General features: G+C 39.9%; 1 protein-coding gene across 1 annotated transcript in view; it reads left to right on the top strand.

Annotated features, from left to right (window-relative positions):
• LOC307009357 (nuclear factor 7, ovary-like) overlaps positions 1-18,356 on the top strand; it is a 47,450-nt gene extending 29,094 nt beyond the window's left edge. Inside the window, exons 2-6 of the mRNA XM_079633039.1 lie at positions 1,689-1,784; positions 1,998-2,228; positions 2,305-2,327; positions 2,409-2,527; positions 16,186-18,356. Coding sequence (XP_079489165.1) covers positions 1,689-1,784; positions 1,998-2,228; positions 2,305-2,327; positions 2,409-2,527; positions 16,186-16,667 — 951 coding nt within the window. The 3' untranslated portion in view covers positions 16,668-18,356. The remainder of the gene's footprint in view (positions 1-1,688; positions 1,785-1,997; positions 2,229-2,304; positions 2,328-2,408; positions 2,528-16,185) is intronic.
• The last annotated feature ends 9,605 nt before the right edge of the window (positions 18,357-27,961 follow it).

The raw sequence follows: 27,961 nt of genomic DNA, 5'->3' as shown, positions 1-27,961 counted from the left end.
AACACTATAAAGCGAGGCTACTCGCTCCAATTCCCTCGCAGACCCCCAAAGTTTCAGGCGGTTGTCGAGACTTCGGTGAGAAGCAACGTCAGTCACGTGCTTCGCGCCGAAATACAGAATCTGTTAGCAAAAGGGGCGATATAGCTAGTCCCCCCTGCGCTAAAACAATCGGGTTTCTACAGCCGCTATTTTCCAGTCCCGAAAAAAGACGGCGGTCTCAGACCCATACTAGATTTAAGACCGTCCGTCCTTCGGATGAACGGGGGATTGGTTTGTATCGCCCCTTTTGCCTACAGATTCTGTATTTCGGCGCGAAGCACGTGACCGACGTTGCTTCTCACCGAAGTCTCGACAACCGCCTGAAACTTTGGGGGTCTGCGAGCGAAAATCCGTCCTTCGGATGAGACGTTAAACCGAGGTCCTGACTCTCTGTGGTCATTAAAAATACCAGGATGTCTTTCGAAAGAGTAGGGGTGTAACCCCGGCATCCTGGCCAAATTTGCCCAGTGGCCTCTGTCCATCATGGCCTCTGTTCATCACTGTCTCCTCTCCACCAGTAAGCTGGTGTGTGGTGGGCGTTCTGGCGCAATATGGCTGCTGTCGCATCATCCAGGTGGATGCTGCACATTGGTGGTGGTTGAGGAGATTCCCCCCTTTTGTGTAAAGCGCTTTGGGTGTCCAGAAAATCGCTATATAAATGTAATGAATTATTAATTATTATTATTATTAATGCGAGTAAAAATCATCACATTTTATTTTGTATCAAAGTCAATCAATAAATGATTTGACACAAAATAATTGACACACAATATTATTATTATTATTTTGTCAGCGTGATCGTACTGAGCCTCTAAAGGGACATGGTGGTGGAAAAAGCACATTTCATACGGATTACACAGAGAGTAGCCTATTTCTTTTCGTTTTGAATGGTTTATAGAGGATGGATCCCCGACCCGAGCCCGACGGGACCCGCCGGTACCCGACGGGCCGGGCCGGGTTCGGACAGATATTTAGAAATGATGTTCGGGTTCGGGTCGGGCTCGGTCACATCAGCGCGATAAGGCATTGAACATTTTAAATTTAAAACAGCTTATTATGTAGGTAGCCGATGTGCCTGATGCTTTCACTTGATGCAAACGTTTGTTTTTGTGATTAAAATACAAGTAAAATATTACCATAACATCCGTCTTCCTGTGTGCGGACATTTGTTTATGTAGCCGTGACAACGAAACACGTGCATAATGTGCGCGCGCCAGGTGTTAAGAGCGCTTGTTGCTCCGCGCGCTGATGCGCTTGTCCTGTTGACATTTCCGATTGCCTTCCTACAGTAAAAGCGGGCTTTCCACACAAACAAACGTACAATTGTCATTAGTATGAGAAAAAATGGGGTTTTAACTGCCGGTCTCGGGTCGGGCTCGAACATAAATATCTTTATGCCTGTCGGGCTCGGGTCGGGTTCGGTTACTGCTCTGTCGGACGCGGGCCGGGCTCGGACTGAAAAATTCGGCCCGATCCGCACTCTAATGGTTTAGTTTAAAAGTAGACATTTCAATCTTTAAATGAGCACCACAAAAATAGAACAAATCAGGATGAGGGCTTTTTCACTGTATATGATTACATCACTGTATTCTCTTCTCTTCTTCTCTTCACTGTAATCTTGTGTTTTATGTTTTTTTGTTCAATTCCAGGAGGAGTTCAATACAGCACTGAAGTCCTTAGAAGAGAAACTTACATGCAATGGAAAAATGAAAGGAGAGTTTGAGAAAACAGTTCAACACATCAGGGTGAGGAAACAGAATCAAGAGTTATGTATAGCATCACAGAGTACAGTTATGATTTAATATAATGGATTCCAGTTGATCATTTCTGTAAATGGCGAGCATTAATCTGCTTCTGGTTCCGTTATATGTCGGGTATCCGAGTTCATCTCTGATATGAATGATGTGAAGTGTTGATGTGTGTGGATTGAGATTGAAGTGAATGTGATGTGATTTCAGTCTCAAGCTGAGCACACAGAGCGTCAGATTAAACAGCAGTTTGAGAAGCTTCATCAGTTTCTCAGAGATGAAGAAGAAGCTACAGTCACTGCACTGAGGGAGGAAGAGGAGCAGAAGAAGCAGATGATGAAGGAGAAGCTGGAGGAGATGAACACACACATCTTAGCTCTTTCACACACAATCAGACACATGGAGGAGATGATGGAAGCCAATGACGTCTGCTTTCTGAAGGTCTGATCTCACATCATTGGTTGATCATTGGTTGATTGATTGAGTTCTTGATGATAATGGTGTGTTTGTTCTGCAGGAGTTTTCAGTCTCAATGGAAAGGTGAGTGATCTGCTCCTGTCTCTGGTCTCTCTGGTTCTGACCCAAAACCACTGCAGTTCTGACTCCTGAATGTTCTTCCAGAGTCCAGAGCTTACAGCCGGATCCACAGATGGCTTCTGGAGCTTTGATTCATGTGCCACGATACTTGGGCAATCTGCCGTTCAGAGTCTGGAAGAAGATGCAGGACATTGTCCAGAACAGTGAGTCTGACTGCAGGAGTTTATAGATAGATAGATAGATAGATAGATAGATAGATAGATAGATAGATAGATAGATAGATAGATAGATTTTAATTGAGTCTAATAGAGACAGAGCGACACGTGTCATAATCTGAAAGCTACGTCCACCGGGGGAAAACAATCCAATTTATGTCCTGAAACGCTCGTTTTTTGGGGTCGACAACTTATAAAAACCTATTTCTGGGTTTCTTAGCTTGTTTGCTGTACAACTTGTCACATAGCAGCTTTTAGACATTTTTTTTACAAGTCAGAAATGACAAGCAGGCAGCTTCACACAATACAAAGTAAATACGCTGATTTCACGCAGCCACCATTTTGAAATCGAAAGCGAGGCTCCGATGGGAAGAAACCCAGAAGTAAAGATCAATAACAATACCTTGGATTTACACTCTTGGATGTGGAAAAATGGGCAGAGGATGGATGCCAAATCCCACGAGCTGTTTTGTTAAAAGGATACAACAACTGGATTGAGGTTACCTCACTGATATTGAAGGTAAGGTTAACTATTACACGAAGCCAAATAAGCTAGAGAGATACCTCTGACTAAACATTCGAAATACATTATGTTTGCCCATGTTATTTTGTTTTTTAGTTAACATCAGCATGACATTTTATGTTAGCATGCATTTCGAATATTTCTTTTAAAGGGACAATATGTAGGAATTACTTCCATCTAGTGGTGAATTTGTATTTTGCATTCAAACGAATTTTGCTCTCCAGCGCCTCGCTTTCTCAAATGCGCGTTGCATCTACGGTAGGCGATATGTACCAAAAAGCTTTGACAGGTCTTCTAATAGCACTTCGTCGAGTTTTTCTTCAGGTGAACAGGTGTGTTATTTCAAACAAACTGCAACATGACAACAAACAAACGAATGTTACAATATGAATTACTGACTGTGAAAAACATGAAATATTGTAATTCGTAGTTATGCCCAGGGTGCGATTTGTGAAAAAAAACAGAGGGGGGGATGTTTTGAAACATTGTTATTCATAAAAATAAATCATGAGAACATGAACTTCATCACTGCATTTGCAGGAATTGTAAAATCTTTTTTCTTATTAACTGAAGTAGCCTAACGCAATATTTTTACTCTAATAGCTTATCTTTCCCCACACATATGAACTGTGATCATGTAATAACGTTAACTTTACATCGCGATGCTGAGCTACAGTGAAATGATAGAAAAGACATTGGGCCCTATCTTGCACCCAGCGCAATTGACTTTGTACACCGACACATGTATCATTCCTATTTTGCACCCGCGCACAGCGGACTTTTCCCTCCACAGACGCACGTCGGTAAATTAGGGAATGAACTTGCGCTCGCGGGGGCGGTTCAGCGCAAAGAGGAGGCGTGTTCCGGCGCAAAACTTCCATGGTGCTATTTTCCAGTTTTAGAAAGCAATTGCGCCACTGACCAGGAAAAAACAGTCTAAAGACAGCGGCGCGTTGCGCGTTAGTGATATGGTATTTTAAGGGCGCGTGCTTGGCCATAATGTAGCGTGTTAACGCGCATCCACTTTGATTCTCTAATATAAACAGACGCAGCAGTTTTCATTTTTGCAAATCATACATTATTACAAGGAAAAATATTAACACACGAGGGAAATCATTGTTGTGTCCGTGAAGATGAGAAAAATATCTATCTAGATAAAAAAAATAAAAAAAAATCTAGATTAGGCTACACATTTACCCAAATTATACGCCTGTTTAACCGAAGCTAATTTGGGTGGGTTTCTCCCATCATCCCCATTGTCACTTCTCTGTGTTTTACGGCCCTGACGAGAACGTCGGTCTCCTCGGCTGTGAACCGCTCCTGCTGGCGTGCGCTGGCAAATCCGCCGTTATAATAGCAATCCGCCATGGAACAAGCGTGCCGGCTCTTAAAGGGAATGTGAGAGGACGCTCTGATTGGTTTATTTCACGTTACGCCCAAACCACACCTATGAATAATGAAGCTCCTTCAGACCAACCCCTTTTACATTTGCGCCAGGCGCAAGAGTCATTTATCCCGCCGGGAAAATAGCAACAGCGCCGGGATCCGCCCACAAAGTTACTTGCGCTTTGCGCTTTGACACTTGCGTTTCAGATCGTTAAAATAGGGCCCATTATCTGTGATATTTGCGCGAATGAGGCTCGCGTCTACCGCTAAACACCGCGCCGCAGGACCTCTAGACGTGCATAAACGTGTCTTTACAGTGACTTAACATTGAAATCACTCGCGCCAGACGCTCAAGAGTAATCATTTTAAAATAAAATTGACTTTGCCAAACCATATTAATCTTAATAACTGCTAATCATTTTATATGTAATTATTTTTAAGTGATATATTGTTAATGAGGGCTGGAAGAAAAAAATGCTTTATATTCAGGTGTGCGTAATTTAGCTCGCACTGAAAATCACTATTAAATGCATTTTATAATTTTGAGCATTTAATAAAGACTTTATATATATATATATATATATATATATATATAATATGTGTATGTGTGTGTGTGTGTGTGTGTGTGTGTGCTGTATATACACACACGTCCAACATGTAGTATCAGTTCAACTCAAAATACAATACAATAGCTGTACTTATCAGCAATTATCACACTGTTGTCCACTTAACTTGTTGTTTCCTACTACCAGTATCAAACATAAGGTGAACAGCAAACCTGTATATTATAAAAGTTTGAATGTTTCTTGACTTCCCACAACTTGCTGGACCTTTATATTGTCATTATTTTGAATAAATACTGACTTATCTATTTTGTTTCTTTATTTCCAGATAGAATTTCCATCTGAAGGTTCCTTTGTCAGCGGAGAATAGAATAGAACATTTGTATTGATCCCCAAGGGGAAATTGCTGTGTTGCAGCATCAAAATTGACACAGAATACAGACCAGACATATTACATAAACTAACATATAATGTACAAAATTTCCTTTAAAAATAAAATACAATATATTTACAAATATAAATGTATACACAAGTGCAACAGTGTGCAAGGATGTGCAGTTAAGTATCACATGCAAATATTTAAAGTGTTGAGTATAATGTTAACAATAATGTGATGTCCTTTATCATTCACGTGTCATTCAGTCTCCTCAATCTCCTATCCCTACCCAGAGAAGAGTTGTGTATTGTTATGGCAGTGGGTAGGAATGACTTCCTGTAACGGTCCTTGCTACAGCGGAGTTGTAGGAGTCTCCAGCTGAATACACTCTGCTGCCCAACCAGCAGGTTGTGCAGCGGATGTGAAGTGTTGTCCATGATGTTGAATAGTTTGTATAACATTCTTCTCTCCACAACCAACTCCAGGGGTTCCAGAGCAGACCCCACCACAGAGCCAGCCTTCTTTATTAGCTTGTTGATGGCAGATGGCTGCAAAGAAAATTGCGCTTTCGACAACAGACTGATAGAACATATCATCCTGCTGCATACATTAAAAGACCTAAGCTTCCTCAAGAAGTAGAGTCTACTCTGGCCCTTCTTAAAGATGGCCTCAGTGTTGTACTTCCAATCTAGTCTGTTGTCAAGGTACACACCCAGGTATTTCAAATTCTCAACCACCTCCAGCTCCTCTCCCAGAAGGCGAGTGGTGTTTAGTGTTGTTGTCCTGATCCTCCTAAAGTCCACTACCATCTCCTTCGTCTTTGTCATGTTTAGGAGGAGGTGGTTTTTCCCACACCACAACACAAAGCGGTCAACCAGATCCCTGTACTCTGTCTCATCTCCACCATTAATACACCCAACAACTGCAGAGTCATCCGAGTATTTTTGGAGATGACAGGACTCTGAGTTGTGCTGGAAGTCTGAAGTATACAACGTGAGATAAATGGTGAGAGAACAGTCCCCTGTGGTGCTCCTGTGCTGCTGACCACTCGTTCAGACACACCACCCCTCAGTCATACAGAATACTGTATACCCTGGCACACTACATCAAATTGGAATATAAGTCCGTTCCACCTATCGTTAGTAAAACCTCCCCGACACAGACATGGCATATTCCTTCACGTTCTATGGGTCTTGCCCCTAAACCTATTAAAACAGTTAAAATATCACCTCAAATCCACTAATCCACCTCAAACCATCTATAAAAGATCTAGTAATGGAATCATACCTAACATGTATGGTCCTATTTCAACCCCTCTACCAAGTGATCAGTTTGCTAATGACCTTTATGAAAAACTTGCTAAAATTGGAAGCAACAGCCAAATGTACAAACTGCTGCGGGCATCAGAGACATACCCCGTGGACAAAGTTGCAACTGAATTCGCACATCTGCCTCATGATCAGCCTTAACCTACCAAGTCATCGGGGTGCCCACCACCTCCACTGATCCCTACCCACCTTTTCCTCTCCCACCACAACCATGCAGTTTTTCAACATCTCTCAGTGAAAAGGAGAGCACTTTTTATGGTGGTATGACTGTTACACTCTCTGATTCCGAGGCATTAGAGAAAGAAACGAGGGGGCAGAGCAACAATAAGATGTGGCACCGTGCTCGTTCCCAGCGCTTGACTTCATCCAATTTTAAGAGGATAGTCTCACAAGTTGCAGACTTTAACAGCCTTGCCACCAGTATGCAGAAAAAGAAAAGGTCAGTTCAGACACAGACAATGAAGAGAGGGCTGGAACTGGAGCCAGATGCAGCTGCACAATACAAGCAGGTAACCAGTAATCACGGTTACCCTTATGGCTTTGTCATAAATCCCCATGCCCCACATTTAGGCGCATCTCCTGATCGGAAGGTGGTTGACGGCACTGGTGCTCTGGGGTTACTTGAAATCAAGTGTCCTGATGTAAACAGTGTCCTAGAGTGCAAGTACCTTTCCGTAAGAGCAGATGGTATGCTCACTCTCAAAACCAGCCATGAACATTATTATCAGATGATTGGACAAATGGGTATCACAGGGATGACATGGTGTGACTTCTTTGTCAAATCCAGAAATTACTTCCACCTGGAGTGCATCCATTTTGATGAAGAGAAATAGGAGTCAGTAAAAACTAAGTTGGACTTGTTCTTTTTTAACTTCTGGCTGCGCAACTTGTGCTTATAAACCCAGGAATACCACACACACTTACTCCTAACAGACATGTGGTGTACACATTAGATAAGTATAGGTAAATATTTTAATATAATTAAGTAAATAAGTAAATATATGTACAGTTTTAGAACAACTCATTTCTACATTAAAGCTACACTGTGTAACTTTTTTAGTTTATTCTTAGCTAAAAACACTTAGTTCTTTCAAAAATATATGTGCTCATTAATGTATATTTACTTCGTTCAAGTAATAAGGTATTCTCCTGAGTGTATAATATGCCATTGAAAATACATACGGGTGAGGGGTTTGAATGTCGGTCGCCATGTTGCCCCTCCATCTTGAAAGTACATTAGCCAAAGAGGGACATACCCGTTAATTCAAGCTTCGCCTTTCGCGTCTCTGCAATTCACTGGCACCGGCCCTGTTTTTATTTTTTCCTTTCCCTCTACCTCTACCTCTCCCTCGCACCTCCGTCACATCAACTGATCTCTGCTCACGGAGAAAATGATATAGCCTACAATATAAAGGTTGCCTTACGCTAGTGATGTCGTACAATATACAGAATAACGATAGCACTGATAAAAGTTACTTTACTAAGATTAGCTTGCATTCGTCTGGGACTGATAGCTGATGTTAGCAATGAAATGGTAAAAAAATAACGAAAACATAAAACTATTATTCATTTTACATAGATGTCATAACCTATATGTTAACTGACAAATTAAATTACCGCAAATTATAGTAGTTTTCTAAAGTAACCTCATCACTTGAAGGAATATGGACGAGGTCGAACTGGAAGCCATGTTAATCTTGGACTACATTGGCCACCGTAGGAGTTAAAACGAAATCGGAATTGAGAGGAACAGAAACTAAAATTCACTGGATTGTCATATACCTTTTCACCGCTAGATGGGGGTTAAAATCACACAGTGTAGCTTTAAAGAAACTGAATTCCACTGATTGTACAAAAATATTATTTTATTTATAAATGAATTTCACTGTATATAGTTTAAAGTATGGAAGAAATGTATGCACAGTTTTAAAACAACTAATTTCTACATTAAAAGCCAATGGGTACAAAAATATATATTTTTATAATTGTATAAATTTGTTCCAGTGTATCTACTGTACAAATTATAACAATAAATCAAAGTAACAACATTTAAATGACTCATTATTCTCGTTTATGTACATTTTTGTTTAACTGTAACCTAAAATGAATGTTTTTAGAATTAAAGCAATATTTCACCCAAAAATAAAAACTCATGCAATCCAAGATGTAGATGTTTTCCATTGGCGAGCAAGTGATGGAATGCTAAATTTCTCCAAATCGGTTCCGATGAAGAAACAAACTCATCTACATTTTGGATTGCCTGAGGGTGAGTGCATTTTCAGCAAGTTTTTATTATTGTGTGAAACTTTCCTCTAAAATAGAGGCCCTTGAAAATGTGTCAGTAGAGCACAAACAGTCAACATCTGGTTGACTGATCCACAGAGTGAAATGGGTAGGACACCATCAAAAATGTGATATTCTTTAATGCCTCTGATAGCCCTCTCCACATGTATCCTCAAGCGGGCAATCTCTTGGGTGTGTGTTCAATTTCATCTTTACTGAATTGTCCGCTTGGGCCTGTGAATGTTGGGGTTACAAGAGTGACATCAATGTCAGCAATGAGATCTCTGATAAGAAAGCCCTTATCAGCCATTACTTCATCTTCTGGCTCAAGGAGTTTTAGAATGCCTGACTCTTTGGTGATTTCCTTGTCAGAGATGGAGCCTGTGTATAGGTTGCTTACAAAGCTAACTGACCCAAAGGAAGTAATGCCAATCAGGGATTTCAAAGTTGTGGTTCCTTTGTAATGAGAGTATGTCACTGTGTTAAGAACCTTTGAGCTTGCTGTTATGAATCTCAATATAAATCTCAGTACAATCTAGCACAACGCGTGTTTTGGGAAAGGTCTGCTTGAAGCAAGGTGGCATTAGCTCATCTACAGCTTCTCTACTTGGCCATACTGGTAGTGTGCCAAGCATGAAATAAAGGTAGTTTGCCCAAGTTATACATATCCGACTGACTGTGGCCTTTCCTTTAACAGATTAAACGTTACAGCTAAATCTGCAGAAAGAAGACTCTGCCTCATACGGCAGAGAAACAAGAAAAACTGGTCAAAGAGACAAATGTCATGAGCATGAAAGCCAGCTGTTACAGTCTGTTCTGTTTTATTATGTCTTTGCATTTGACTCCATCTTAGCAGAGACTGTGCTGTCGGTTGAAGAGACTGGTAGAGTGCTTTGAGGGTCTCATGATCTTTAAATCCTGTGTAAAACATGATCATCTTGGGCTCACATTGGAATCGTTGTAGACAAAACTGCTGACTTCTTAAATTTTTATTTTCTTCTGTCAGGCTAGCAATCTCCTTCTGTGCTGCATTCAGATGCTCTTCCATGGTAGGAGACGTTTCCAGGTAATCATGGTCTTGCAGAGCCCCAAAACCATTGTTAGATCTGTGTATTAAGAAAAAAATAGAAAATTACATGACAAACAAAAATAAGTATCAAAGTCATTAGATATGTTTACATGCTCTAATTTTCATCAATGAATCCAATCTGATTTCAAGTTTGTAAAGTGCATTTTATATCAACCCTATAAACTGGAATCTGATTCTCAGAGATCTTACTGTTAAAGGGCTCTGGTATGCATCAAGAATGATGAAGTCTGGTTCAACGAGTTTATATGCTTAATTTTTTTTTTTATTGATCAGATATGTTTAGGTCTACAGCACCCATTTCAATCTGATCAAGATTTAATTCAGATCAATTATGAAATAAATGTTTTTCTCCAAAACACGTTGGCCACAATTATTGGCACCCTTTTATTAAATACTTTTTGCAACCTCCTTTTGCCAAGATAACAGTTTTATCCTATAATGCCAGAAGAGTTTGGAGAACAACTAACCAGAGATCAGAGACCATTCCTCCATACAGAATCTCTCCAAATCCTTCAGGTTCCCAGATCAATATTGGTGCTTCTTCTCTTCAGTAAAGCCACTCATCTTCTATAGTGGTCAGGGAACTGGGACGGTCATGGCAGAAGCTTCATTTTGTGCTCAGTGACACATTTGTGTTGATTTTGATGTTTGATTTGGATCGTTCTTCTGATGGAAGATCCAACCACGACCCATTATAAGATTTCTAGCAGAAGGCGTCAGGTTTTGATTTTTAATCTGTTGATATTTGATCGAATCCATGATTCCTTGTATCTGAACAAGAAGCCCAGGACCTCCAGCAGAAAAATATGCCCACAACATTAAAGATCCAACTGTATATTAAATTGTACACATGGGGTACTTTGTATCCTTGTGTGCACCAAACCCATCTAGCGTGTTTGCTGCCAAAAAGCAATTTTTTTAGTTTCATCTGACCACAGATCCCTGTGCCGTGTGAAGATCCAGTTGTGTCTGACAACTGAATATGCTGGAGTTTGTTTTTGGATGAGCGAGGATGATTTTTCTTGAAACCCTCCCAAACAGCATGTGGTGATTTAGTGTCAGGGTTGGGACCTAGTTTTCTGTCGTTTTCATGGACTTTTAGTTTATTTTTTCCATCTTCATTGTTTTCATCTTCACTGTCGTCATTATCATTAGTTCATTATCCTTATTAGTTCATTTTTGTCACCTGTCTAGTTAATCAGGTTATCACCCTTCATTGTCATCACCTGTTGTACCCTCGTCATCTTCAGTGTATTTAGTTCCTGTTTCCCCTGTCTTCCGGGTCGATTAATGTTTGAGCAATGCTCACTGTTACGTTTGTTCTGAGCCTTAATTAAAGAGTGTGATTGTAGTACTTCGACTTCGTCTTCTTCTTCTGGCAAGCTCGGTGTGACCGATTAATCGACCAAAAACAGAATGGAGGATGATGCGTTTATCTTCAACCAGAATGGTTGTTCCATGGAGGAATTCGTCGAATTATACATTCTCTTACATCAAGATGTGTACTGGAGTGAGGACTATTTAAAACAACGCTTCTGGTGCGGACTGGACGATCCCCGGGACCAGTTATTACTGTTGGGAGACTTAAATCTACCTTTTTGTGACTTTTTAGATAGAGCCCTTTTGATGTATGGGTCTTCTCTCACAAATTTTGCTGTCACAGTGGGAGGAACTAGAGCCCGCTCAACTCGTCAGCCAAGAGGAGCCCTCATCAACTCGTCAGCCAAGAGGAGCCCGCTCAACTCGTCAGCCAAGAGGAGCCCGCTCAACTCGTCAGCCAAGAGGAGCCCGCTCAACTCGTCAGCCAAGAGGAGCCCGCTCAACTCGTCAGCCAAGAGGAGCCCGCTCAACTCGTCAGCCAAGAGGAGCCCGCTCAACTCGTCAGCCAAGAGGAGCCCGCTCAACTCGTCAGCCAAGAGGAGCCCGCTCAACTCGTCAGCCAAGAGGAGCCCGCTCAACTCGTCAGCCAAGAGGAGTTCGCACTCTTCATCGCCGATATCACCCGGCTTCATCACCTCGGCACCGGAATGGTCCTGCACTGCACCCTTTGCTCCTCCTGTCACCTTCAGGGAGGTGGAGTCGCCGTCGGTCCACCGGCCTATTGTTACTGCCTGGTCGGTGGATCTCCGGTCTCCGCCTCCAGCCTCCGTCTCCAGCACTCCACCTCAGGCCATCTGTCCATCACCGTCCCCTTGGCTCCTACCTCCTTCAGCCCCTCCATGGCCCATCAGTCCACCAGCTCCTCCAGGCTCACTCGTCCCCCCGAATCCACCTTGGTCACTCGTCCACCTTCCCTCGCCTCTGGACTGCTCTCCTCCGGCTACGCCTCGTCCTCCCGGCTCTGTTGGACTCCTCGCTCCCTTCAGTTCCTTCTTTGGTCCTCACTGTCGTCACCGTGCCCTTCTGTTCCCTGTCAGTCCCTCACTCGCCAGAGCCGGCGGGTCCGCCATGTCCAGTTGGTCCCTCGTGTCGCCTGGGTCCGTCGGCTCTTCGGCTCCCCCCGGATCTCCTCCCTCTTCTGCTCCGCCTCCGTTAGTCGAAGTCATAGCTGGACAATTTCGTGTTCCTAGTCACCCTGGTGTGCTAAAAAAGGTAAATATTAATAGGAATATACTTCAGAGATATTTTACACATAAACAATTCTAGGGGTGCCAATAATTGTGGCCAATAATTTGTAACCCCGACATCTTGGCCAAATTTGCCCCTTGGCGTCTGTTCATCATAGCCTCCTAATCATCCCCATATACTGATTGGCTTCATCACTCTGTCTCCTCTCCAACAGTAAGCTGGTGTGTGGTGGGCGTTCTGGCGCACTAATGGCTGCCGTCGCATCTTCCAGGTGGAGCTGCACATTGGTGGTGGTTGAGGCGATTCCCCCTTCTATGTAAAGTGCTTTGAGGTCTCAGAAAAAGCACTATATAAATGTAACAAATTATTATTATTATTATTATAAATACACTGTAAATCATACAAAGAATGTGCAACTGTAAGATGACAGCAATCAGCATATATATATATATATATATATATGCATGTATATGTGTATATTATATAAATACATTATTATATATACACTCTTGAACAAAATCTTTAGACCGGGGAAAACATTGCAAGTAATTAATAATAATAATTTGTTACATTTTATATAGCGCTTTTCTGGGTACTCAAAGCGCTTCACACATGGAAGGGGGGAATCTCCTCAACCACCACCCAGTATTCGCATTTCGCGCTGGTGGATCATAACCGGTTTGTAAGTACTGCTTCAAAATGCCAAAAGAATTAACAGGAGCAAGAGACAAAAAATATAGAGTAGGCAATTTATTGAAAACTGCATTTAAACTTAAACAGGCTGTTCATCTGCTGATCAAAAGTTTAAGACCATAGGCATAAAAATGTCAAATCTGCACAAAAATATGGCTTTCATGTCACTGTTCTTCAGGCAGTCACACTGTCATGATCTCCTGATGGCAAAGGCAAAAAGGCTTTTTCTCTTTGGATGTGGCAGGATTGTTGAGCTGCACAAGCAAGGCCTCTTGCAACGCGCCATCGCTGCAAAGGTTGGAGGCAGTAAGACAGTCATTTTACATTTCTTAAAAGATCCTGAGAGTTATGGGACAAAAAAGTCAAGTGGTAGACCCAAAAAAATTTCACCTGCACTGAGCCGCAGGATCCGACGGGTTGTCCGTGAAGACACAGGTCGATCCTCGACCCAAATTAAGGCCCTTACTGATGCTGACTGTAGCCAAATTACCATAAGACGTCATCTGCGAGAGAAGGGCTTCAAGAACAAAAAACGTCTTCAAAGGCCACGTCTCCTCCCACGCCACAAACTTGCCCATTTGGAATTAGCAAGGGAGCACCAAACATGGGACATTGAAAGGTGGAAGAAAGTTTTATTCTCTGACGAGAATTTTTTTTACCTGGACGGTCCTGATGGCTTCCAACGTTACTGGCATGACAAGGAGATCCCACCGGAGATGTTTTCTACGCGGCACAGTGGAGGAGGCTCCATCATGATTTGGGGTGCTTTTTCCTTCAATGGGAAAATGGAGCTTCAGGTTGTCCAGGGGCGTCAAACGACGACTGGCTATGTGGACATGTTGCAGCGTGCATCCCTCTTGACTGAGGGCCCCCGTCTGTGCAGTAATGACTGGGTCTTTCAACAGGACAACGCTGCAATTCACAACGCCTGCCTGACGAAGGACTTCTTCCAGGAGAATAACGTTGCTCTTTTGGACCATCCTGCGTGTTCCCCTGATCTAAATCTCATTGAGAACATTTGGGGATGGATGGCAAGGGAAGTTTACAAAAACGGACGTCAGTTCCAGACCATGGATGCCCTTCGTGAAGCCATCTTCACCACATGGAGCAACGTTCCCAGCAGCCTCCTGGGAACAGTCGCATCAAGCATGCCGAAACGAGTGTTTGAAGTGATCAACAAGGACGGACTCACTACTGAGTCCTTTTTTGACACTTTTAGTTCTGTTGTGAGTTTATTTTTGGGCTACGTCTTAAACTTTTGATCAGCAGATGAACAGCCTGTTTGAGTTTAAATGCAGTTTTCAATAAATTGCCTACTCTCTATTTTTTGTCTCTTGCTCCTGTTTCTTCTTTTGGCTTTTTGAAGCAGTACTTACAACCCGGTTATGATCCACTAGCGCGAAATGCAAAAAACTTGCAATGCTTCCCCAGGTCTTAAGATTTTGTTCAAGAGTGTATACACACACATACATACATATATACATGTATATGTGTATATGTATATATGTGTGTGTGTATATATATATTTATATATAATTGGTTTTATATAATAAAATGTCAGTTTGGTTAGGTACTTGTAATATGATGAAACATTACAGTAGCCTACTATCACATTCAGAGAGGTTTAAATCACTCAATGAAAAGACAATAGTATATATTTTGGTCATTAAAACAAATGATCTCATAACATAAAATCCTAATCTTTTTAAGATTATTCAGATTATGTCATCAAACAAGTTAACGCACCCTGGATTTCGCTGAAGTGTCCTCCTGGGCTTGAGTTTACAGCACCATGTAAACAAAGTCGACACGCTTCCCTGTTTCAGTCTATGTAAACCCGTGAGCGAAAGAACAAAGAACAGTCCTGAGTAAAATGTTTGGAGCATACTTTTGTGTTGTCTGTAATCTTATGAGAGAATCAGTTAATTAGTTTGATAACTGCCATCCAAAACGTGTGTAAGTTGGAAAGATGGTGTTAGCAAACTAAAGTTATTTCGCTTACCTGAAAATGAGGTCCAATATCCCTTCTTAGTTTTACAATCCACTCACGACAGGCTTGGGTCACTCGGAAAGTGATGAAAGGATATATTTTTATCACTCTCTTTCCGTTGATAGGATGTACAGCCTGGTACACAGCAATCGCAGCGATACACCATCGCATTCGCAACTCTCCTGTGATTCAAGACGATACAACCAGAGCCTCGCTTTCGATTTCAAAATGGCGGCTGCGTGAAATCAGCGCATGGAGACGGTTGGATTGTTTGTAGCCGATACACAGACTGTCCACCTTATTTCTAGCTCCCATGATTTCATTTCCTTGCATTAATTATGTGCACGACTTCCTGTCACTGAACCGGAACCTGATGTTTCCATGGTAACGGCTATAAACATTCTATGCTAGTGGTACGCTAATCCTCTCTTTAGAGTGCTTGGGAACTAAAACGTGTGAACACAACCTGTTACACCTACAGTAGCGCCCCGAGAATAAGCTGAATAAGAGCCAATAAAATGAAGATGGAGAAGCTGCTGAAGATCTCAAACACACTTTTTCATTTACAGCATAAATCTCAACAGATCTCATTGATTTATTATTTTTACTTTCCCAAACTATCAGTTTCTCTTGATGGACACAAATGTCTGAATCCCATATTTAATGTTTGTAGTTGATGCCGTTAAACACTGATGATAAAGACGAGTGTGAAACTAATAACAGCGCTGACAGTGATCAGATGAAAATGTGTTTGATCAACAGGACGAGTGTCATAATTCATAATAATATGTGTTGATCATTATATGAAGATCAGAATAAAAGCATCTGTTGATTGTGTCTCATCAGCTCCTGTGATTCTGGATCCAAACACTGCAGATCAACGTCTCGTCCTGTCGGATGATCTGACCGGTGTGAGAACCAGCAGGAACTATCAACCTATTCCTCAAAATCCAGAGAGATTTGAATATTATCCTTGTGTTCTGGGTTCAGAGGGTTTTGACTCAGGAACACACTGCTGGGATGTGGAGGTTAAAGAGAGTGAATACTGGACTCTTGGAGTCACTACAGCATCAAACCAGAGGAAGGGATTTGTTTTCTTCAGCACTGATGTCTGGAGAGTGACGTACGGATGGACTCTAGGTTATCGTGTTAAACAGAAGCTTGATCGTGTGAGAGTGAATCTGGACTATGACGGTGGAATGGTGTCGTTCTCTAATCCTGTAACTAACACACATCTACACACATTCACAACCACTTTCACTCACACACTCTTTCCATTCTTCTATTGTTATGACTCTCTGAAGATCTTACCGGTCAATATTCAGTAAATGTTACTCCTGTAGGTCTGGATCTTCCTGCTTTCATCATGTTTCCAATATATTTAATCCATATCACATAAGTAAGAGTGCTTTTGATCTGAATATCAGTAAGGTGGCGGTGATTGGGCCGTGATGATCACATGACTGATATCCAGACAATGGATCGATTGCTCCTGTCTGCCTTGCTGCTGGACTGTGTCTGTAAGCTCCGAATAGCTGTCCGTTTTGAATCTCTATTTAATATAATTGTTCTTATTTGCTAAATTCAACTTACTCATCAACATATATTAGATATTGTCTAATATTGCCTATCACATTAATCTGACATCGCTAGCTTTTATCTAAATCGTTATCGCTAGCACAACCATGCTTGTATCTCGCTAGCCTGTTAATCTGCCATCCATGCTTGTCGTCTTTTCTCTCTCGCGCGCCTGCGCCTTTTATAAATCAAACAACTGTGGTGAGTAGTATCAGTCAACAAGCACGGTGAGTAAATTCTTCTCCTGTTATTGTCACTTGCACTTTCATGTCACATGTGTAGTATAGCATTCTCTGTCAGCAATGAAGGATTTACATGTGATAAATGCTGGGAGACGGAGAAGATTTCAGAACTAAAGACACATCCAAACTTTAATAGAGGATAGTAAGAGTGCAAGGGCTTTTGATACCGCTTTGAATGTGACAAGCTTAGTGAACACTGTACATTGTTCGGTTCCGGCTGTCGAGCCTGTGCAGCAGGGCAACTGAGTGACCATGAGACGCTGTAGTCACGGGACAAAAAACTGCTCTTCCGTTCCAATAACAACATTAAACAGGATCTCTCCACTCAGTGAAACACCCACTGAGAATCCTGTTGAATGTGCCCTAGTTATTGGTGATTTCCAGCACCTTAGACACAGTTGCTTATTAGAAGAAAATAAACAAAACACTAGATATTTATTTGAAACAGTGGCTAAATTAACGAAAAATAAAGCATCAACTCCAGTTTCCAAGCAGCACAGCAGTAATGACTTTATGAACTTCTTTACTTACAAGATTGATAATATCAGGGAGAAAATTATAACTATGCAACCGTCTGCTACAGTGTTGCATCAGGCAGTGCATTGTAGTCTCCCTGAGGAAAAATTTGATTCATTAATTTCTGTAGGAGAGGAAGAATTTTCTAAACTCGTTAGATCATCTAAATCGACAACATGTATGTTAGATGCCCTATACCGACTAAGCTATTGAAAGAGATGCTTCCAGAGGTCATAGATCCTCTTCTTAATATCATTCTCTTAATATCATAATTCATCTTTGTCATTAGGATACGTACCAAAAACTTTTAAGCTGGCTATGATTAAACCGCTTGTTGAAAAAACTTGATCCTACAGAATTAGTCAATTACAGGCCGATCTCGAATCTACCTTTTCTGTCAAAGATATTAGACAACAACTATGTTCATTTTTAGAAAGAAAGTATATCTGCAAGGATTTTAAATCAGGATTTAGACCATACCATAGTACTGAGACAGCTCTCATTAGAGTCACAAATGATTTGCTATTATCATCCGATCGTGGTAGTGTTACTTGATCTTAGTGCTGCATTTGATACTATTGACCACAACATTCTTTTAAATAGACTCGAAAATAATTAGTGGAATTGCATTAGCATGGTTTAAATCGTACTTATCTGACCATTAAAAGTTTGTAGCAGTAAATGAAGAGATGTCTTATCGATCAAAACTTCAGTATGGAGTACCACAAGGCTCAGTACTAGGACCGTTGCTGTTCACTCTGTACATGCTACCCTTGGGAGATATCATTGGGAAGCATGGTATTATTTTTCACTGTTATGCTGATGATACTCAGCTCTATATTTCTTCACGCCCTGATGAAATTTACCAATTCACAAAATTAACGGAATGCATAGCTGATATAAAAACTGTATTACTAGTAATTTCCTACTACTTATCTCTGAAAAAAATTCTATTCTAGATTCTAATTATTGGACAAAAAACTTCCTTACGTAATAACCTAGAATACTAGGTTATGCTCTTTAATCTTTCATTTTAACCCTCTGGGGACCAAAAATGCACCCCGCGTTTTGCTTGTGTTCTTTTTTAAGCAATGCAAAATAAACTCAAAATGCTCTGTTAATTTTGATCTTTAATTTTCGTATTATACATCAATCGATCCTGTTCAGTTTCTATTTTTTTTTCTGTATACTCACAATAAAAATATAGTGTTTTGCTTTTTGCCAAATAAAGAAAAATTAACATGATTCGAGTTCTGCACTCTCTCTGTCAGTGAACTCCAATTTGAAACACGTTCGAAAATTATCTGTAACTCCATGAAAATTCAGTCAAACAGGCAAACATACCCACGGGTATAAAGCTTGAGATCGCATCTTTCAAATGAAGTCATTTATATAAAAAACAAATATTCTCAGCTTCTGTAATCTGTATGAAAAGAGAGCGATTCCAGTCGAGCTGTTTACGAGCTCATTAAATTTAATTCGTTCACGTCTACTAACGGAGCGCGCTATTCACACGATAATGTGTTAAGCAGTCTATGCAAAACAGGTAAACGCCCCCAAGCAAATGCATTTAACGCTTCAAGTTTCACCATTCAGTCACCTGCGTGTTGGGAAGATGGCACGATACAAAAATATTCTTCAACTTTAAAAAAAAAGGAATATAGCTTCATCATGCCGCCTGCAACTCGGAGTGCGCTCATCAACTCAGTCAGAAATCAGAAAGAGTAAGTACATAACATCTGTAAAATAGTGGTAGTTCAATTTTGTTTATACTTAAGTGTTAATACAATATGAGCCTGTATGACTTATTTATTTTTGGAGATTGGTTGATGATGTTACATATGTTTTGTGTTATCAGCATTGCTAAATGTCCATCAGTAGCCGCGATTCCATTACATATTTGCGCAAATGTTTTGCGCTATTATCTAAATATCGATAAAAAACTATTGCGAAATGACGGCGTTTCCATTAACTGATGTTATGCGACTAAAACGTCCTTTTTTCTCTCGCGATAAGTCATTCCAAAGATCACGGCAACGGACGTTTTTTTATATAATATCACAACCACCGCATGTTGTCTTTTTGGTGTTTAACGCAAAGTTAAACACCAAAATTTTAATTTGAACTGGCTACACCAACTGCTGCGCAAAAAAGTAAATATCGACGAATTGTCAGATTTTTGATTAATGACTTTTGGCCCCTTTATTAAACATTTAAAATATTCACAAATTAATATGGACAACATGTCGATTTTACTGGTTTTCTAAGGCCAAATTAGAACCTGGAATTTATATTTTTCCCGCAGTGCTGAATGAGAAGTGCCATTCATATTATTAATAAACTATTGTTTTCTAAGTCGGCTAAAAACATCTCCATCTCCGCTGTTAAGCAGATGCGCTTTTAGAGAGAAATGTACCTTTCATACGCATTACATAATCAGAATGTATTAGCTTTCGATTCGAATTTGTTCGTATTAAAGTGGACATTTCAATCTTTAGCCTACATAGGCTATATTTTGTTTCAGTTCTCGCGCTCCAGTTCACGGAGATCATGAAAGCGCGCCTGATTGTTTTATTTTACAAAAGCACAACGTTTACTTGTTATTGTGAGTTTACACAAATAAAAGTAGTTGCGAATAATGTATTATTATTTTCTCTATGACTAGACATGATAGAGTATTTTAAGTTGTTTCCACTGTTGATAGGAAAATGCAAGTGTTCGCATTACAATAAAACAGATTGAAAAACAAAACCTTTGAATCTCTTTGTTCAGGCTAATGGGCCATTGGGGGAGTGTCTGTCACACCCCGGGTCTTAATCTCATTAATATTGATAGGCCATAACCACTCCCACGCATAAACCTCTTCGGACAAAAAAAACTGTCTTACAAAGTTTAAATCATTGTATTGTTTTAATTAGGCAGGATGTTTTTCACATCATTTTGAAGCCAGACCTCGAAGCGACAAAATCCATTAATCAAAAGTCTTGGGAACACATATTTAGTATACGTTTTGTGGTCTTATATCAGCAACTTTCATTTTTATTTTTTTCAATAACCACGCATAAACATTATTCTCTTAAAAATACAAATATGTACATACATGTTGCTCACATATTATGGTAGCCCCGTTTGTGCTATATAGAGTGAATTTACACCTTTGCCATTAACATGTTTATAAATAACTGAAAAAAGCACAAATGTCAGGGCATTTCAAAACATCCCAAGGGCCCCAAAAACACCTTGGTCCCCAGAGGTTAAAGTCACGTTTCTAATATCTGTAAAACTGCATTCTTCCATCTTCCATCCAATATATCTAAATTACGTAATATGCTCTCAATGACAAATGCGAAACAATTAGTTAATGCGTTTATGACATCAAGGCTAGATTATTGTAATTATCTTAAGGTAGGTTGCCCTGCACGCCTAATACATAAACTACAGCTGGTCCAAAACGCAGCAGCTCGAGTTCTTACCAGAACTAGGAAGTATAACCATATTAGCCCGGTTCTATCAACACTGCATTGGCTTCCTATTAAACATCGTAGACATTTTTAAATAGTATTGATTACTTACAAAGCACTAAATGGTTTAGCTCCGCAGTACTTGAGCGAGCTCTTAACGCATTATAGTCCTTCACGTCTATTGCGATATCAAAATTCCGGCCAGATGATAATACCTAGAATATCAAAATCGACTGCTGGCAGTAGATCCTTTTCCTCTTTAGCACCAAAACTCTGGAAGTGTCTTCCTAACATTGTCCGGGAAGCAGACACACTCTGTCAGTTTAAATCTAGACTAAAAACACATATCTTTGAACTAGCATACACATAACACATTATAAACTTCTATAATTCAATGTTAGGCTGCATAGATTAAGTCAGCCGGAACCAGGAACACTCCCCATAAATCCTGATGTACTTGTTACGCCGTCAACGTTCTCACAGGACTTGCACCTTGGAACCTATTTCCGGGTTTGCGTTCTCGATCCACCTGGCACTGTTTTGTGCGGATTAGCGGGCCGGAGCGCGTTAAGGGTTTTCTGTTGGAATGGTGTCGTGTTAGCGGCCCCTAAGTTAATAATTAATGGTCTTTGCAACGGAAGTGAATCAATCAAAACTAACTTTAGCTGGACATAAACTATTCTAGAGCTGATGTGAAGCCAAAACAATCTCTATTACTTGAATATAGGGATGCACCGATACCACTTTTTCCAGACCGAGTCCGATACCGATACTTTCATTTTTGGTACTCGCCGATACCGATACCTGTATTTTTAATTTTCAATTAATTTTTAATTCATGCATTTGTCATTTTTAAATGTATTGGTAGAGAAACCAAAATAATATCAATCATATTAGTTGTTTATTAAATTGAAACTTAATTTGTTCATCAAATATATATTTAATGCACTGCATATTCATTACTGTATAAATTAAATATAGATGGATCTTTTTGTAAAGTAAAAAAAAAGGTAGCCTATTTAGTCAAGAGCAGTGAGTAATTTATTTGTCCTTTGTTTGACATTAAAACACAGCATCAGATTAATTAAACTGCTGCCCCTTTAAGACCGAACGCACGGACCCCATTTGAATATACCGTCTGTTCACTTCAGATATAACAGACTTTGTTTATTAGGAAACTCGCCAAGACGGGTGTTTTTACATAGTTTTGTGTGAATTCATCCGTACAAGCGCAAGACGTGAAAGACTTCAATTCAGTATTCGCGTACTGAGACGCTGGTTTCGGGGCGCGCGCTTTGGATGTTTGAAGTTCATGTAACTTCTTGACCTGCAAATGTCCTCTAATAATGCAGGCAACCACTCGTTAAACATAAATAAGGTAACAGTTCATGTTTTACTTAAATATACGATTTAGTTTTAATCCAAATAACACGTGCTGAGTGAACGATCAGCAATCAAGGGCATTCAACAGAAGTGCGCTCTCTCTCTCTCTCTCTCTCTCTCTCTCTCTCTCTCTCTGGTCAGTTAACGTTAATAATAAGCTACATGCCTCGTTTTACCGTACTTTCTTTGCCATTGACATCCGACTGAACTACAAACTTTCCACTGACGTCTGATGCGCTCGACCAGCTCGCGTGTCTGTGCCGGGGCGCGCTCAATCCACTGCGCGTTTTTCTCTTATCAGCTCGCGCGCCACAGCTATTTAGCCGTTACTATATTCTGTTTAATATTTCAATAATAAGATATATTTACTTCATAAACAGCCTTCTTTTTTATCCCCATAATATATTTTTGTTGTCAGTGTTTCTTTGTCTGGACACAAACACTGTACACACGCTGCCTGCATCGGTTGTTGGTATCGGGGCATTTTTACGAGTACGAGTACAAGTACATGAGCTCAGTATCGAGTCGATACCTGATACTGGTATCGGTGCATCCCTACTTGAATATCCTATTAATGGAGTTAACTAAGGTTCGGGAGCGGAGCCACGCCTCAACCAGCCACCTGACTTCTCCAAAACCTTCTTATATCGGGCCGTCCCTTACAGTGCTGTTTGGCTCGTCCTCTCTAAGTTAATTTACTAGTACGGATTCAGAGATACAGATTAACTCACCCGATTCAGATGTTAACTCGCGTTCAATTTCAATTCCACACCCCATCAAGGATTATCTCACATCTAACCGCGAGCATTCTCGTCCAAAACCATCTCAAGAAAACTCTACAACTTCGACTCATTCCCATACTCATAGTAGGCCGCATTCCCAACACTCAATTCCCAATAATCCTCCTCGGCGCACTCCCGCGGCCGCCGCAAGTCTACCAGATCAGAGGACAACAACAGTTACGGGCCTTACGCTGTTACGCTGCTCGCTTTCAACGCACTCTTAAAAGCAAAGGCATCCACTCCAATCGTTCAGATTACAAACGAGATTATTCCATCTATATGCAGCATCTATCAAAACTTCTGTCTAACAAACTCCGAGCCTTCAGTGCTTCCAGCAACAGCAAACATGCCACTCTCCGTCACCCGTGACGTCACGAGACATTCTCCTCCACAACAGCATCAGACTGCAGTTCTAGCTCCCCCTAGCAGCATCCAAGCTGTATTTCCACCGTCACTCGCTCCATCTAATCTTTCTCTAAGAATTCATCATTCTTTTCTTCTCTGTGGTCACAATTAGCTCAGAAACGCCAGCAACATACATCCTTCATCCCAACATCCATTCCTCTACATCTCCTTCAATTCACAGTAATACGTTTATACATATACTCTGAGAAATATCAATCTATTTATTTATCCACCTCTCCCTCATCCCTCCATCCACCCATTCATCCATCTATTCATCCCTCCCTTCATCTGTCCTTCCACCCGTCTATCCATATCTCCATTAATCCATCCCTTCATCCATCTATTGATCCCTTAACTTTGGTAGCAGAGGATGGCTGCTGCTGGGAATGACAAAAATCCCCCACCATTTGACGAGAAGACGGCTTACGAAAGTTTGAAAAATGAGATTGAAATTTGGAGACGTGTTATTGAACTGGAAAAGAAAAAACAAGCCTTGGTGGTTACTTTGTCACTAACTGGCAGAGCAAGGGACAATGCTCTGGAAATTTCCGCTGAAGATTTGAATGATGACACTGGAATGCAAACACTTATAGCGAAATTGGACACTGTGTTTTTAAAAGAAGAAAATGATCGACAGTACGAGGCGTACACGGAGTATGACCGGATCACTAGAGAGAACAGTGTTTCTATGGTGGAATAAACGGCATCAATACTTTTGAGTAATGGATGTTGTCGCCTAGAGTTTTTCCTTCAAAATGATCTCAAAATCATCCTGCCTAATCACTCACATAAAACAATACATTGATTTACATTTTGTAAAACACTTTTTGTTTGGGAAGGAAATATGCGCAGGGGCGTCGACGATCCAACACCATCATGTATAGTAAATGGTTCACAGCTGAGAAGACAATGGCCCGCTTAAAGGGATAGTTCACTTTAAAATTAAAATTCTGTCATCATTTACTCACCCTCAAGTTGTTTCAAACCTGCATTATTTTATTTCTTCTGCTGAACACAAAGAAAGATATTTTGAAGAATGTCAGTAACCAAACAGTAGTCTGTACCCATTGACTTCCATAGTATTTACTATGGAAGTCAATGGGTACAGTAGCCTGGGAAAACCCAGACCACTTCCGGCAAATTTAGATTTGCTCTGCAAGTGGGTCTGGCAAAGAGCCCATTGAAACCCATTTCCAATCCGTCGAAATCGCGGCACCAATCAGAAACGTTGGGGCGGGCTTTACACGATGACGAGTGACGACAGAGCAGAGACGGTGACGCAGATTTTGTACATTACAGAGATGGATGCCGTCGTGGAACATCCGTTTATATACTGTCTATGGGAACATCACAACATCACTCGTTCGAATCGGCTATCGCGTCTGTTTCAAGCGATTTAAAATGGTAATTTTCGTTAACACAAACAGAGAATTGCTGAGAGTCTCGAGATGTTTCTCCGTCGCTCTGCATACGTCATGTCATTCATCGCTCTGATTGGTTTTAGATCTATCCGACGTCCGTTGGTGACGCCCCTGTGGAAATGAATTGTCTATGGAGCTTTGCCAGACCCTACCTCAGTTACAACTGAGAGTGGTCTGGGTTTTCCCAGGCTATGGGTACAGACTACTGTTTGGTTACTGACATTCTTCAAAATATCTTTATTTGTGTTCAGCAGAAGAAATAAATTAATACAGGTTTGAAACAACTTGAGGGTGAGTAAATGATGACAGAATTATAATTTTAAAGTGAACTATCCCTTTAATGACCCCGCATGATGAGCCTTTCATTCTGGTGTGTCACAAGAAAGAATGTGAGGACAAAATAAATAAATATATATATATATATGTATATATATATATATATATATATATATATATATATATATATATATATATATATATATATAATCCAAATATAAATTAAAGTCAAAAGCACATTTTTAGTACATAGTCATACCTGGAAACAAATCCTGTTCAAATAGGCTATATGAGCCATTCTACAGAATTGGTTCAAAGTTAGATTTGGAAACTTTTCTTTCTTTTTTTTCACAACTTTTTTTATACATGCAAATTGTATAATATCCAAGGTAAACATTTATAGTAATTGTGCAGTTAATTCTCATACTGTATTTTCAGAAAGTTTTGGAATACATCCTCTGCCCAAATGTGTCACTAATAAATTATAATAATTTAATGAGAAGGCTTATATTGACCTATAAAGATTATTTTACATCTACCTTGTAAATATATTTTTTGCTATTTTATTAAAAAGTGTTCACATCAACAACAATTACAATTTTAACAATATTTCAAGTGTAATCTTTCTTTTTTTTAAAGTATCATACATATTTCAAAGTTAAGGATTCATTAGTTTGATATAGCCTAACGTTACATTGGAACAAACACTATAACATCTTAGTTGATGAGTTTAGTTTTGACAAAACATACTATATATATTAACATATGAGCAGAAACTGGCTATCAAAGCTTATTTGATGTCTATTTTACAGTAAAAACTTTATAGTCTATCCAAAACTAGTCACAACTAGTCACAACAGCACGCATATATGCCATTCATTCATCACACACAGAAACGCGATTCATAAACAGTCTTTTGCGGTTTACAGACACTATTCCATATCGCGATTAGAACAAAGCATATAAGAATAAAAAAAAACTTACTACTAATCCTCAATTGGATCCATTGCTTCTCGAAGTGAAACCAGCACTTCTGAGGTAAGTTTCCCAGGATTATTCCTCGCAAGATGACATAGTACATTCATCTGATTAAACTTGATGTGTTTTATCGAGCTGATGTGGCCGGTTTGCATGTATTGCCTCAGATCATTTGCGTTTGAATAGCACACGCTCTCCGTGGGCGTGGTCACATTAAAAGATAACGAGCTATAATGAGCTGAAATGAGAACTCACTCTTTTTATATAGATTACATAAACAGAGAATATTTGTTTTAGTTTTTAATTAGATAATTTTAAAGTACACACTTAAATGATTATAAAGATATATTGATCATGCCTGGGTGAATAGTATTCGCTGAGTTTTTTTTTATATATGTTTACAGACGTGCACTAGAAAAAAAGTTCACGGAGACGGAGAGGCAGAAAGCACACCCTGTTTATTTTCTTTATTTTACAAAAGCACAATGTTTTATTTCGATTGTAAGTGGACACATACAAAAGTAGACATTTAACAGCTTATTTTTTCATATTTCTTAAGTCTGTATGACCAAAGATGACGGAGTATTTTAAGTCCATTCAGCTGCTATGTGAAAAAAATCGCGCAAATCACGCCAGCGTGATTGCCGACCCCAGAGGGTTAAATTACATCCTAGAATTCATCTTCTTCCAGTCTTGGGTGGCTGAGAGTGGAGAGGGTTTCTCAACTTAACCCTCTGGGGTCTGAGGGGTTTTCTGGGTCCTGGAGGTGGTCTGACATGCTCTGACATTTGCGCTAATTTCTGTTACTTGTGACATTTTCATGGCTAAGGTCTTATTACACTGCATTCAGCACAAACTCTGCTACAATAATATGTCAGCAGCATGTGTGTAACATTTTGTAGTTTTGAGATAATAACATTTATGCATGGTTTGTGAAAATGACAATAAAAAAAATGTCACTGAAATAAGGTCAAGAAATCCAAACTGATTATTTCTTCACAAGACTTTTGAAAATTGTATCACGTAGCCTAGAATATTTGCTCCAAAACTATGTGAAAATCATCCTGAATACTCATTCAGATAATACAATATATTGATTTAAAATTAGTTTGACATGTCTTGTGTAAGAAAGCTTTATGCGAGTAGGCGTTAACCACCATGAATATTGAGTGTTTCACACCTGAGAAAGAGAAAGACCCTCCCATAATGGCCCTATTAGGAGCTCTCAGGCACTATCATTACATTACCTTGCACAAAGAATGAGGAGATTTAAAAAAGAATGGATTTTTGATTGTTTGGATTTTTTAATATATTTTTTTATTTACCCTTTATTTTACCAGGTGATGTCCCATTGAGATATTCAAATCTCTTTTACAAGGTAGCCCTGGGGCAACAAATTACACAAGTCACAGAAACGGACACAACAAACAAAACAGATTTACAGTACATGTCAAATAATTTAAAATAACATAAAGGGGTCATTGAAAACATGTGCATTGTTCAAATTTGGAACATTTAAGTAATTGTTTAAAATGTTCAAGTGAGATACAAACAGAAAGCTTCAAAACTTTTTGGAGCAA

Source organism: Phoxinus phoxinus (genome assembly GCF_949152265.1).
Source record: "Phoxinus phoxinus genome assembly, chromosome: 13".
NCBI lineage: Eukaryota > Metazoa > Chordata > Actinopteri > Cypriniformes > Leuciscidae > Phoxinus > Phoxinus phoxinus.
The sequence above is the reverse complement of the archived record's forward strand: the minus strand, read 5'-3'. Positions and strand labels throughout refer to the sequence as shown.